This window comes from Hippocampus guttulatus, chromosome 4 (genome assembly GCF_054856545.1).
Source record: "Hippocampus guttulatus isolate MCC_2025c chromosome 4, RoL_Hgut_1.0, whole genome shotgun sequence".
Lineage (NCBI taxonomy): Eukaryota > Metazoa > Chordata > Actinopteri > Syngnathiformes > Syngnathidae > Hippocampus > Hippocampus guttulatus.
In genome coordinates this window covers 5,654,772-5,669,131 of record NC_141264.1, presented here as the reverse complement: position 1 = coordinate 5,669,131, position 14,360 = coordinate 5,654,772, and the positions used below count along the sequence as shown (strand labels likewise).

The 14,360-nt window shown below is 42.0% G+C and overlaps 1 protein-coding gene across 2 annotated transcripts in view; it reads left to right on the top strand.

Moving 5' to 3' along the window:
• Positions 1-14,117, top strand: part of LOC147205745 (synaptic vesicle glycoprotein 2B-like) — a 34,763-nt gene extending 20,646 nt beyond the window's left edge. Inside the window, exons 8-15 of one of the 2 annotated variants that reach the window (XM_086109315.1) lie at positions 342-455; positions 2,295-2,383; positions 2,484-2,559; positions 2,922-3,010; positions 5,011-5,144; positions 5,776-5,973; positions 7,024-7,183; positions 8,381-14,117. In XM_086109315.1, coding sequence (XP_085965441.1) covers positions 342-455; positions 2,295-2,383; positions 2,484-2,559; positions 2,922-3,010; positions 5,011-5,144; positions 5,776-5,973; positions 7,024-7,183; positions 8,381-8,564 — 1,044 coding nt within the window. In that variant the 3' untranslated portion in view covers positions 8,565-14,117. Of the gene's footprint in view, positions 1-341; positions 456-2,294; positions 2,384-2,483; positions 2,560-2,921; positions 3,011-3,786; positions 4,517-5,010; positions 5,145-5,775; positions 5,974-7,023; positions 7,184-8,380 lie in introns of those variants that run through there. The other variant, XM_086109316.1, reaches the window with a different exon arrangement.
• The last annotated feature ends 243 nt before the right edge of the window (positions 14,118-14,360 follow it).

Sequence of the window (14,360 nt, the reverse complement as noted above, 5' to 3'; positions counted from 1 at the left end):
GCATCAGGCATTAATATTCTCAGGATAGCTTTGAATATTCTGACACATCTGGAGGGCAAAATTTAGAAGAGTTTTATTTTAAATGGATATCATTGTAGCATTTACATAAAATTAGCCTCGGGGTTGTGTTAAAGAAGTGAAGAAACAAGACCAAGAAGATATGTTCAAGATTCAGAGTTGATGATACCGTGAACACCCTTAAAAATTTAGTTCCTTCTTTGAAAGTTGCTTTTAATTGAAGAAATGTTAAATTACACCATTTGAGATGTTGTAGATTTTCATTGGTAGTGGGACAAAGATACAGCAAGATCAGTATATCCGTTCTCCTTTTCATTCTTTAGGTGACACACATCAAGGCTCCAAAGACCGCAGAGGATGAGTTAATTGAGATTCAAAGTGCTACAGGAACAGCTGCACAACGCTGGGCTGTCCGTTCACTTACACTCTGTAAACTGGTAAGTATATCACACACAGTCCAGATTCCATTGTGTGTGTGTGTGTGTGTGTGTGTGTGTGTGTGTGTGTGTGTGTGTGTGTGTGTATATATATATATATATATATATATATATATATATAGAGGGAGAGAGGGATAGATAGATAGATAGATAGATAGATAGATAGATAGATAGATAGATAGATAGATAGATATTACTAAATGTAATTAAGAGTACAGATTCCAATGACAAATGCATCACGTCTCACAATTCTTGCATTGCTGCTCTGGTGTAATGTTAATCCCAAACAGACTGTAGGCCTCATTCACTAGCATCTAGTTTCCAAAATTAAATTGAAAAAGTAACAATGTTACTCTCCAGCAGGTGTGTCAAACTCATTTTTCGTCATGGGCCACTTTGGAGTTACAGCTTCACTCGGAAGGCTGTTAAGACAGTGAAACCGAATAAATGTTGAATCATCGCATCGTATTATTACATGTACACAAAAAAAAAAGATGGCTCACTAGTGTTGAAATCAGTCAAGTATTTGTTCAATTATTGCTCAAGTGCGTATAAACGGGGTAACAAAATTCTTGCAAAATGTAACTGTTTTTTTATTACGTATGACAATTTGAGATTTCAGTCCAGATTTAAGCAAGGATCATGGAAGTTGATGATTTGCTTTCGCGGGCCACATAAAATGATGTGTTGGTCCAGATCTGGCCCCCGGGCTCGACAGATTATTTGACATTGAAAACAAACGAGTTACGTTCATGATGATTTGGTTTGAAAGTAAGTAAAATTACAAGTTACATTATTTATTTAATTCAGCAGCTGCAAATGCCACCTCAACATAAAACTGACAACCGGTTTTCCTAATATTTTTTCTTGGAAATTAATAATAGCATATGAACCCTTTCTTGCACCACTAATGATAACCTGTAACCTGATAACATGATAGGCTGTCCCTGAAAGGGTTACTATCGTGATTGAATATAGAAAGAATTTTGACAAATGAATGAATTGGGCAACAAGTGCAGTGAACCTGACTCCTGTGCAAAAACTAGCATTTGGCGTCTACGAAAATGGAGCCCTATGGTGGACTAGTGTCAGAGTTTTTTACTCGGACAAAGTTCAACAAATGACTCGACACACAGGGAAGATTGTCTTTCTCGCCTGAAGTGGATCTCTGAGAGCGAACGACGGGGAGTTACTCCGTGATCGCACTCAGAGTCCCTTGTCCTCCTGTCGGACTTTTATTGTTAACATTTGCAAAATACAAGAAAAACACTGCCCTCGAGATTTGCATACCACGCCCCCGGTCCGGCCCCTCGGTAGTGATCTTATACGCTAACACCTCACAGTCCGGTCTACCCGAACACACAAGTCACAGACTTTGCTGATGACAAATGTCCGCCTGGGCGCAACAGCTGTTCCCAAACCGTCTTTTGATATTCAACAACACTTTGTTTCCAATTTCTTTATTCCCACTCTGTGATTGAGTCTAGCCTTCTTCCATCTGTTCGCCTCCCTTGCTTTGACGTGATTACTCAAAAAGCCCTCCGACCCAAACGGCCGACGCCTCTGCGCTGAATACGCACCCAAACGTCAAGACATGCCCAAATTAAATCGAAATTGAAACTTTAAACATGATATCATTTTGCTCATAGATTTCTCTATCAACTAGTGATAAGTGATCACTTATCTCTCACTCTGTTATCTGGGATAGATTGCAGCTTCCCCTATAGCGCTGAACAGAATATTCAGTACACTGTATGAAATCGGGTGGACGGATGAAACCAATAAGAAAGGTTAGTTCGATGTAGATTTTCTGTAATATGGATTTGTGTTTGGTCCCAGGTACTAAAGAACGTAGCATCTCTCTTTTCTGCCGAGCTGAGGTTTGCTACTCTCTTCATGGCCATCATCTGGTTCTGCATGGCTTTCAGGTTTGCCCACAGTCTCACCCACTGGATATAAAACTTTCCGGTCATTGCATTTTAAACATTTGCATTTTTCCCCCCCTTTGGTCATACTGCTTTGTTTCAGCTATTATGGCCTATCTGTGTGGTTTCCAGACATGATCAAGCACCTTCAATATGAGGAGTATGAGTCGAGAGTCAAGGTAATGTAAAGCATTACATTGCATTCATTGATCTTTTTGTTGTATCTCTTCTGCGGGACCCCTCGCAAACCAGATGTTGCATCGCTAGGGGTGAAAGAATTTTCAACATCTCAACATCCTCATCTATTACTTTTATCAGACCAAACTTTTTTGTGTATGGTGGCATGTACCATATATACTATTGCATCCCTTTAGCACTTGATTTATACAAATCCCTCATCCCATCTGTGAAATGTTAATTTTGTCCTGGTGATTTATCAACTTGTAATACTTCACCCTGACACAGTCCCATTGATTAGTTTGGATGTAATTAGACCATTTCAAGCATATTTGCATCTGACTGAAGTTGTTGCTGTCTTCAGGTATTCCATAAAGAGAAAGTGGAGAACTTTCATTTCAACTTTTCTTTAGAGAACCAGGTCCATAAAGAAGGGGAATATATCCATGACAAGTAAGTGCCACTTTCCCATTCTCTTCAGTTACTTAATTGACATTTAAATAAAATCAGGAGGTTACTGAACTGATATCAAAATATTGTTGTACAGTTTTAATTACTTCACCTTCTCTACTCAGTCCTGCTCAGTGAAGTTATTATAAATCATCTTGATGGGAAGCGTACAGCTTCTGTATTGTGAATATGGTCAGGATTCTATGCATTGCGATTTCAAAAGCATCATGAGCACCTTGTGCCAAGTACACAAGATTGAATGCAGATTATCATTCATTTCATTTGTTGTTACCACAAAGGTCATGCTTTGCTCTGTGTGAAACATTCGCTATTCGTTAGTGATCAATCATTTTGCTCTTGCGTGTATTCATGTCCGAATGCTTAAGTTTGGAAGATTATAAACCTCAGGAGGTTGACGGCTCAGCATCATTTGATTGCTGGATGCTGATCGATAAAATGCGGGTAACTGCTACTGACCTTATAAAGCATCCACTGGGTCGAAAGATTTGCTCTGGTCAGTCTTGGTGTTTTAAATGAAGTGTTTAATAGAGGTGAAGGCAAAAAGTTACTCATAATGCCTTGTTGAAGAGCAATAGTTGGGGTCACTGTTTTTGTCATACAACTAAGTTGAAATCGAAATGTGAGGTTAGGCTAAGACCTGACGCAGTTATAGTTTTTATGTTTTGTTACTGTATTTTGATACAGAAAAAAAATATCTACTTAAAAACAGCTTTTGCTGGTACTGTAATTTTGAATCATTCCGTTCCTCTTGGTTTCAGCTTGCAAGGGCATGCCCATCCATCCGTTTACTTCCGCTTATCCGGGGTTGGGTTGTGGGGGCAGAAGCTTCAACAGGGAAACCCGAACTTCCCTCTCCCCAGCCACTTTGTTCTGCTTTTCAAGGGGAATCCCAAGGTGTTCCCAGCCCAGCCAAGAAACAATGTCTCTCCAGCGTGTGCTGGTCGTCCCCGGGGCCCTCCTCCCTGTGGGACATGCCGGCTGACTAGCTTTCTCTTCAGCACCACGACTGCTGCGGCTAATGTTTTGTCAATTTAAAAATCTGGCCCGGCATCTAGGCCAATCGCGGCCTTTCACAATTGCCCATCCCACCTTCCCCCTTGCGATGTTTCCAGTCCATTGCATTTTGTCTCCGGTGGCCTGAAATGTGATTGACGCAGCCGCCGGAAACACAAATTAGCATGACAGAGAGTGACGGTGATCGGCGATACTCTTCAGCGCGTTGTGTGCTGTTGTTCCTTTCCATTACAAAGTAAATGAGGGATGTGTGTAAAGCCTAAGCTGCTTGAAAGACAGTTTTGGCAGCCGATGAAAATATTTGTTCTCGACGTGCCGTTCTGAAATGTTTTTATTGGTTGTTTGTCTACTTATTTTAAATGGGCTGTGCATGTTAATGAATGAATCATGTAAAATCAGTGGAGATTTTCATTTCACAGACATAAAATGGAATCAGAAATTAATCCAGGAACTAATCGATTTTCATTCATTGAAAGCTACATCACCAAATGTGTGTCCTGCTGTTTGTTCACAGACGAAACATTCTCATTTCTCCAAAGTGACAAATTTGAATTTTGTAGCTGCTGATAGGCTTCAAATCATCTGTACATGATCACATGAAAGGACATAAAACAAAGTTTTGAGTATACAGTATGTGACTACTACTGCTGTATAATACTTGACTTCTATGCTATTGCAGAATTCAAACAAAACAAAAGGACAGAATGGGACTTCAATACAATAACAAGTTTTCCGCTTAAAACGGGATACTACCATGGAGCACATCATGTGCGCATACACGTATGCACTGTATGGTGTCCATATTTATGCGTGCGGCAAAGCTTGTTTGCATAGCAGTTGTGATTGACTGCTCCAGTTTGTATTACTGAGACCATTCTGCTCATTCTGCAATGCCCCAGCAATAGAAGTCCGAGTCCATGTTTTCTTTGTCTATTGGCTTGTCTGTGTGTCCCATCCCATACTCATAGGTTCATCAAAATAGAACTGAAGTCTGTGAAGTTTGAGGACTCGTTGTTTGAAGACTGTCTCTTTGAGGACATCAAGTCCACTGACACGGTGTTTGAGAACTGCACCATACGCAACACTGTCTTCACAGATACAGGTAGGTTCGGGTGAAGCAGCTCATTGTTAGTGAGGCTCAGCGATTGGGCCGATATATTTTCTCAGTGTTATGGTTTGAGGCAGGAAGAAAAAAAAAATCACTTCATCAGGTCGACCACCTTCTTTGCAGCTCCAGACGCGAGGTGTAACAGAAATGATCTGAAATAGATTAGAAAAGAAATGTTTCAAACTTAACCTCCAAACTATGACTTTCCATTTTCACTGTGTTGGTGACCACAAAAGAAATTCTGCGGTTTGATTCGTTTAGTTGGTGAGAAGAGCCGTGCTGGAGCAATCTCCCCAAGTACTCAACCTGGCTCTGTGTTTTTACTTTTTTTTTTTCAATTCCTGCCTCCCGAACTCAGGGGGTCATTAAGAGGACCCATTTTGAAATCAGATGATCCAAAACGAAGATCCCAGAAACATCCTTCCAGGAGTGCATGAAAGCTTAGCAGAGAAGGCTTGTAAAGTGCATTCGACTCCAGAGGGTTTACTTTGATGGGGAAACTTCTAGTTTGGATTTTGGATTTGATTGAGCCACCTCTTTACTTTTCATTTCCTCTCAACGTCCCAATACAGAGAGGGACAACAGCCTGTACCTCCGTTAACCATGATGTTCTTTGTCTCTGTAGATCTGAAGGAGAAGTTCATTGACTGTAAAATGGAAAACAACACCTTTGAGCACGACAAACATGGCTGCCACCTGGACACCGGTGAAGAGAATGATATCCTCATATATCTGGTCAGCTTCCTTGGCAGTCTGGCCGTGTTGCCTGGCAACATAATTTCCGCCCTCTTCATGGAGAAGATTGGCAGAGTCAAGATTATAGGTGATGTGTATTTTACTTTGCTGATTTCTCTGCTGGGATTGGCTGATTTACTGTATATACCCGAAAGGCTCAGTGAGGCTCGAGATTCGGCATCTGGAGACATGTTTCAATACATCATAACCCCTTTTTGATCCATAAATCCATCAAGAGCTCCCCAATTTTTTTTACTCACCCTTAGCAGAGGTACCTATAGGTGCTTGAGATGAGTTCTTAATCGTATTCCTCAATAACATTCATCCTGAACTGATCCCAAGCTGCCTGCATACAAGTCAAGCGAGTGTACCATCAGTGACACTGTTGCTGTCAGGTCGATCACAGGCAATCAGACTTAAGACAAACTTCTAAACAAAAGAGCGACTCAAAGTCAAGCAGAGTTGTCTTTCTTGAAATTAGAGTTGCGCTAAGACGTGTCTCGCTTTATAATCTCAGAACAGCTCTGGAGCCGAGATGTGTAAACCGTGATAGTCTCGGGTCAGCTCTGAAGAAACTGCGCTGTCGCCTCGCTTTTATTCTCTTTAGGGAATTTACAGAGAGGTGGAGGCACATACACACAATGCATTCCTGAGTGGTTAGAGGGGTCATGCTGGAGGTCAGTATTTGTGATTGCAGATGTTGACGCGTCATAGGCTTGGGATCTTTACAGTTCTTCTTCTTTAACAGAGGCTGTTAACCTCACTTCAAAGCCGCGAATAGTAACCAGCTGGTCTTCTCATATCCAATCACTCTGACAGTTGCTTTCTAATATATTTCTATTATATAGTTACAGTATTTTCCTTTATGGTTGGTCACTCTGGCTTACTGTGTTTGTATGTTCGGAATTGCTAAATAGAAAAACTACCGAAGACGTCACGTCAATGTTGCATGGTTTGTATACATGCATGACAAACATACAATCTTGCACTCGTCTGTGAAATTACCAACGACAGGTCGAATCTGCCTTCGCGCAGAGATATGCTGTGAACCACGAAAATAGAGCCAACATTGTGGGTAGAACAGTCAAGCCTTTGAAGGAGGATTTTGCCATTTGAATTGGAATTATCGTCTCCTCAGGTGGCTCCATGCTGATCTCAGCAGGCTGTACCTTTTTCCTGTTTCTGAGCTTCAGTCAGTCTGCGATTATCGCTCTCCAGTGTCTCTTCTGTGGCGTCAGTGTGGCTGCATGGAACGGCATTGAGGTGGTGACAGTAGAGCTGTACCCTGCTTCTAAAAGGTACGTACTTGGTTTGGTCCCAACACTATGATTTGTTTTATTGATTCATTTTTAACCTGCCCTGTTCATTTTCATGGTCATGCAGATTTTTTTTAATGCAACACCAGTTTTGCTGTGCAACAAGGGGAGTGTGAAAAACTCCTTCCGTGCTTGTTTGTATTGATGAAATGTTAACTGAAAAAGCAGCCTGACAGAAAAGGGTTTGAGGGGACAGACAGCACGACAGAAAAGACATCGGGAGTGGGGATACAAACAATAATTCATACATAGAACTGTATGACGACAAGTAATATTACGAGGGTCATTCAATAAATTAGGTGATTTTTTTTTTGGTATAAGGACTTCTAATACAGATAGACGCTTAGTGAAGAAAAAAAAATCCACATAGTCTCCCGGCAGTGTTACACACTTTTCCCATCTGTGCACAAGCTTCCATAATCCCCCAGCGTAAAAATCTTTGGATTGATGTCTCAGCCAGGCTCACAATACTTTTGATTTCATCGTCACTTTCAAACTTGGTGCCTCGAAGGGGCAAAGTCTGGGCTGTAAGAGGGATGAGGAAGCAGTTCCCAGCCTAGCTTGTTGGTGGTCTGCACCATTTGGGCTGCTGTGTGAGGCCTTGCGTTGTCATGATGCAAGATGACTCCTTCTGACTGATGACCCCGGCATTTGTTCTTTATGTCTTTCTTAACCTGCCTCAGCAGTTAACAATAGTTGGCACGAAATCCATTGTGGTGGTATTAAGAGCCAACAAGATTGTGTCCATTGTTTCCTAATATTTATGGGCTTGACTGTAATCGCAGCGCTCAGAGGATTCAAACTCTAAAATCATGCACAGCTTTTTTTTTCTTTGAATACTTCATTTGATTTTTTTTTCCTGCAAGGTGAAAAACAGAAAAATAATGAAATTACATCAATGAATCTCTCCAAAAAAAAACCTTCGCATCAGCATCCAATCAGATTGATCTTGTGTCGTCATTAAAACTGTTTACCTCCACATCTGTGGAACTTATTTGATATGTGTTACATTCTTGTTTAACCGGGAGTGCTCAATTTGTCAATCTGGCATCACATTTTGACCACAGTAATTCGGGCTGGGGGTTACAATTTCTACTTTCTGCCAAAAATGGCGCATCAAGATATTTTCAGCTTTGGGGGGGATCAAATAAAAACTTCTTACATCTGTCTGTATCCCAGGGCAACAGCCTTTGGCGTCCTGAATGCTCTCTGTAAGCTGGCGGCGGTTCTTGGCAGCTCTATCTTCGCCAGTTTTGTGGGCATCACCAAAGCCATCCCCATCCTGCTGTCATTTGCTGCGCTGGTCTGCGGCGGCGTGGTGGCCCTCAAACTGCCTGACACGCGAGAGAAAATTCTCCAGTGAGGTCACTTGAGGTCCGGTCGTGCGAGCGTTTAAGACATGATGTTGATGTTGAAGTCTTGGCAGCACCAATTGACTTTCACTGCACTTTTTCCCCCCATTGCAAGGATGGAAGCAACTAACACTTTTCCAATGCAAAATGCCATGTTCTAATGTTAATTGTTTTATTTTGACAATGTGTGTTTTGAGAGGTTGATCAGGCAGCGTGTGATGAGAATGAGATACATTTAGTTTACACTCATTAAAATTGCGGGCAGTCACATTCAATAAGAAGACACCGGTCACATGATGTGCTCTGTGTTGAATATATCATGTCAATTGACCTTACAAAGTGACGACAAAAGTTTGGAATTGTCTCCGGAAACAAAACAAGAGTCAATGGTTATTGTTTTGGAAAAATGACACTACAGTTATGATGAGCTAACATCCAGCTTGTCTAAAGGCCATTTGTGTCCTTGTTAAATGTTTACCTGTGTCAGTTCTATAGACTGGTACATTTAAGGGAGAATAAACTGTGAAAATTAAATCAATAGGCCACATTTTTAAGTCTCCTTAAATTAACGGCTAAATCGCACCTACGCCTTTGGCCAAAGATTTGCCAAACAACTCGTTTTTATAACTATCGTTATGTATTATTATTCAGAGCTGCTTTACACTGTTGATGTTTATTTTCTTGCTGACACTATTAGAGAGGTGTTAATTTGATAAATATTCATCCAGGTATTTCCTATTATCCCGTTGATGAAGAAGTCAAGTCAAGTCAAGTCAGCTTTTATTGTCAAATATGATTTATGTGTAACATACAGCACAGATGAAATGACTTTGCTCTCTCAACCACAGTGCAAACATGTAGTGCATTGAAGACACACAGATAAAATTTACATAAAAATGTCATAAGACATAAATACATAAATATGTTAATAAAAATAAATAAAATAAATAGCAACAACAGACAACCAGGGCACTTGTGATTATTGCATATTCGTTGTGACTTGTTTTAAGTGCAATAATCGGATGTCAGATGCTGGAGGAGGGACACCGATTGTGGCAGGAGGCAGGGGTAGACGGGGGCGGGGGGTGCGGGCAGAACATGGAGGGAGTTTAGTCTCCTGACCGCCTGGTGGAATAAATTGTTCTTAAGCCTGGTGGATTTAGCAGAGAGACATCCCAGCCTCCTCCCTGACGGCAGCACGTCGAAGAGGCTGTGAGACGGGTGGGTGGGGTCTCCTGCGATCTGGGTGGCTTGGCGGGTCAGACGAGAGTTGTAAGTGTCCGCGAGTAGAGGAAGGGAGACACCAATGATCTTCTCAGCCGCTCTCACAATGCGCTGCACTCTTTCTGCAGGACACGGTGCAAGCGCCGTACCACACGGTGATGCAGCTGGTAAAGATGCTCTCAATGGTGCCTCTATAGAAAGTCTGCATCATGGGGGGCGGGACTCTTGCTCTCCTCAGTTTGCGGTGGAAGTACAGGCTGTGGTGGGCTTTTTTGACCAGTGAGGTAGTATTTAGGCTCCAGGTCAGGTCTTCAGAGATGTGCACACCAAGGAACTTGGGACTACTCACCCTCTCCACTGCGGCACCGTCGATGGTCAGCAGAGCATGCTGGGTGTTCTGAAGTCCACAACAATCTCCTTCGTTTTTTCCACATTCGGGTGGATATTGTTGTCTTTGCACCACATGGCCAGCCTGCTCACCTCACTCCTGTAGATTGTCTCATCGGTGTTATTGATGAGACCCACCACAGTCGTGTCGTCTGCAAACTTAATGAAGAGGTTGGAGCAGGATGAGGGAGTGCAGTCGTGGGTCAGCAGAGTGAAGAGGAGCGTGCCCAGCACACATCCTCGGGGGGCCCCCGTGTTCATCATGATGGTGCGGGAGGTATTTCTGCCTACCCGAATTGCCTGTGGCCTCCCCGTCAAAAAGTCCAGCAGCCAGTTACGCATGGAGGTGTTGAGGCCCAGATGGTCCAGTTTGTGGATGAGCCACTGCGGGATGATGGTGTTGAATGCTGAGCTGAAGTTGATGAACAGCATTCTGACGTGTGAGTCTTTGGTCTCCAGGTGGGTGAGGGCTGAGTGGAGGGCAATGGAGATGGCAGCTGCAGTTGATCGATTAGGCCGATATGCGAACTGGTAAGGGTCCAGGGTGGGGGGGAGGGCAGACTTAATGTGCCGCATGACTAACTGCTCAAAGCACTTCATAAGAATGGGGGTGAGTGCGACTGGGCGGTAATCATTTTATATATATATATATACACACACACACACACGCATCGTTATTATTATCTACACAGGTAGACTACACTCTGGACTTGTAGTTAATCAATCACAGTGAATGTGTAGGGACATGTTCATTTTTGTGGCAGCAGCAAAGAAATGAATTGACCTCAAATCAAATGCACCCATTTGCAGTCCAAACATTTGAAAATTAAAGTGAATCTCTAATCGTGTCAGTGAAAAATACCGTACCTCTGTAAAGGCGAAACAACTACAGTCAAACCTCAGTTTTCGAACGTCTCTGTTATTGACCAAATCAGATTTCGACCAGAAAATTTGATATTTTTATGCCTCGGATTACAACCGAAAACCTGTTTTCGACCAAACTGAGCAAACCAGAATACGCTACTTGACTCCTCTCGCCTTCCTTAGTTCATTGTGAGCAGACGTGTTTGTTGTGATTTACGCAAATCTGTTTTTATGTTATTTATACATAGCGTTTTAGCCCTGAATCATGGGCTCATAAAATAGTTTCGGATTTCGAACAAATCACTTTTCGAACAGCCTTCTGGAACGGATCATGGTCGAAAACCAAGGTATGATTTGTATTACAATTTGAGAACTCTTTAACATGTGCGGCTGAGTCTAATATATATAAAGTGTCCCTCAACGGGCGCATGATTATTGCATTCCAAGCCGCTCCTACAACTGATGAGGCGAAACACACTAAATACACACATAGAAACATGTGTGGGTGATGGAGCTAAATGTTTTATTTTCCTTGTAAAATTTGATGTTGACGTGAACTTGTCGCAAGTGGTTCCGTGCTGCAATTGGTCGTCTCAGTGACTAACTGCATGTTTGTCTCATGTTGTACCTTGTATGTATGCCGTGTGTATCTTCAAAAATGTCCTCACCTGCTCTGTGCTTCCTCTAAAGTCCAAATTATTCACTTCTCTGCGCATGACTCAAATCACTTACATTCGCTCAGCATTCTTCAAAGAGAAAGGGCAGATAATTTCAAGATTTCAGTCTACTTCCTGGTTTACTTCCGCTTGTGGAGCTTCAAGGACGGTATCTGATGAAGAGTTGTTGTCTTGCGCCATCAGATATACGAGCTTTATTAAAACAACATACACGAGCTGTTACCAAACCAAAACGTGCACACGGGGGATACAGCTATGGAATCAATGCCATTACATCGCTTTGCTTAAATTCAGTGAACATAAGGTAATAGTGAGCATAACATATCGTAATAATACAAAATAAGTTCCAGCCGCCACATGATGTCTTGGTTCCCAGCCACGTCTGTATGTTGGCTTGGCCACCGCAGCATGCGGGACACACTCAACAACATATGACATAACATCGCAGCAGCGAAATCCCCACTGTGTCAGAGGGGCTTCTCAGAACCGGAAAATATTCAAAACACTCAGAGCAATACCTTACGTGCGCTATAATTGCTGTTGCTATAAAATGCAATTTTGGGACTAGTTACCGTATTTTCACGACCATTCGGCGCACCGTATGGTTGGGCGCAGTCTCATTAATGGGTGCTATTTCTGTATTTGACACATAGACAAAACACACTGTATTATTGGGCGCAATTTTAAAGTGGTAAAACATACGGCAGCTTAAACATACGGCATGCATGCGCGCACGCTAAAAACACGTTAGCTTGTAGCATACGGTAGCATGCCAAGACATACAGATACAAGCTAAAAACACGTTTTTAAAAAGGCAACGGAAGCAAAACTGAGTTCCGTTGTATTTTATTTAGCCATCGTACAATGTACTCACGTTTTTCGATCAATCATCACCCAGAAATCCATCAAAGTCCTCATCCTCTATATCAGAATTGAACAATTGTGCAAGTACCGGTAATCCATCAAAAACGCAGTGTTCCCTCTCGTTGTCAGTCACTCTCATTGCCATGTGGCTCCACAGAAATGATGCCAGCTTTGCCAAAAACTCGAACAACAGTGCAAGCAGACACGTTCGTCCAAGCAGCCACAATCCATTCGCAAATTGTGGCGTAACTCGCCCGGCGCTGCCTCTCACTCTTTGTAAAGTTGTGTTTGCCATCGATCATTCATTGTTCCCATGCCGCTCGCAACTTTACTTTGAACGCCCGGTTGATGCCGATGTCCAGCGGTTGGAGTTCTTTAGTCAAGCCTCCGGGAATAACGGCAAGCTCAGAGTTCATTTGCTTGACTTGGTTTTTCACCGCTGCTGTGAGATGGGCACGCATGCCAAAAGTATAACCGATGGCTTGAAGTTTGAACTGAGCTTCGTAGGCGTGTCTCTTTGTAGAATTTATTTTCGGGGGTTCTTAGAAACCAAAACCGAAGTTGTTTTGCAACAATGCACATAGCCACACTCTATACAGGTGTTGGTACCTGCTTGTAGCATCCCTTTAGCGTCCACTTACACGCCCACCCTTCACTCATTGGCGGACTTCTTCCCCGCATGCCTGTCACTCACGTCTGCCTTTTCTCTCTCTCTCTCTCTCTCTCTCTCTCTCTCCATATATGTATATATACACGCCCACCCTTCACTGATTGGCCGACTTCTTTGCCGCATGCCTGTCCACAGTCACTTCCGCCTTTTCTCTATATAAACCGTGTCGGCTGTCAGTGAGGTTTTGGAACTCCGCGCATACACAAGACGCTCTGCATCATAAGGCATCCTGTCCATTTTGGAGAAAATTTAAGACTTTTAATGGCGCCTTATAGTCGTGAAAATACGGTATGTTGACTCTCGTTAGACTATTTTCTTTGGGGTTTCAGAAAAGTAGCCAGAACGGTGTTACTACAAAGTGTGTCCTCTTGGAAGGGTTCCACAGTGTAGCCAGACATGAAGCAAGCCAATCAAGTGCAAATTTTGTTTTGGTTGTGTGAATTTTTCTTTTATCTTACTGATTTTCATATTTTATACTATTGCGCATATTTTACTGCAGATTGTTTTACAAACTGTGAAATATTCAATCATAATATTTTTGGCGTGTGGCAAAAAAAGGGAAAATCAGCACATGCTGAGAGTATCTTGTTTTCATTGTTTTTTTTAATGTCATAACACCAATAACCAAATTGCTTCTGACAATGAAATAGTCACATACAGTATGTATGGCTTACCATATTTCTAATTTTCCCGTGTCATTAGTTGTGTCTGGTCCAAGTGAAAGCAAAGCCCACTGTTTGTTCCAAGTGCTTGTAATTGAAATTATTGTCTTGCATTTCATTGGTTGCTCATGGTTTGATTTTATTTCTATTTATTACGTGTGTGTTGGTGGCAATGACAAATCTGATCATTAAAGCAAAACTGTCGGTTTTCTTGCAGTCTGTGAACTAGATTTAATTATTCATTGACCGAAACACAACCCATTCACAATCATATTTTCTACATAAACTCTTGTCATTCTAATCTTAGAATTATGATGCATTTGTACAGTACTGTTACTTATAGGACACCCAAAAATAAGTTGGATGGCAATTTGGAACCAAATATTTAAATGTTCACAAATTATTATACAGACCAGCTTCAACACTAAATATGTGGATACATATATATATATATATATA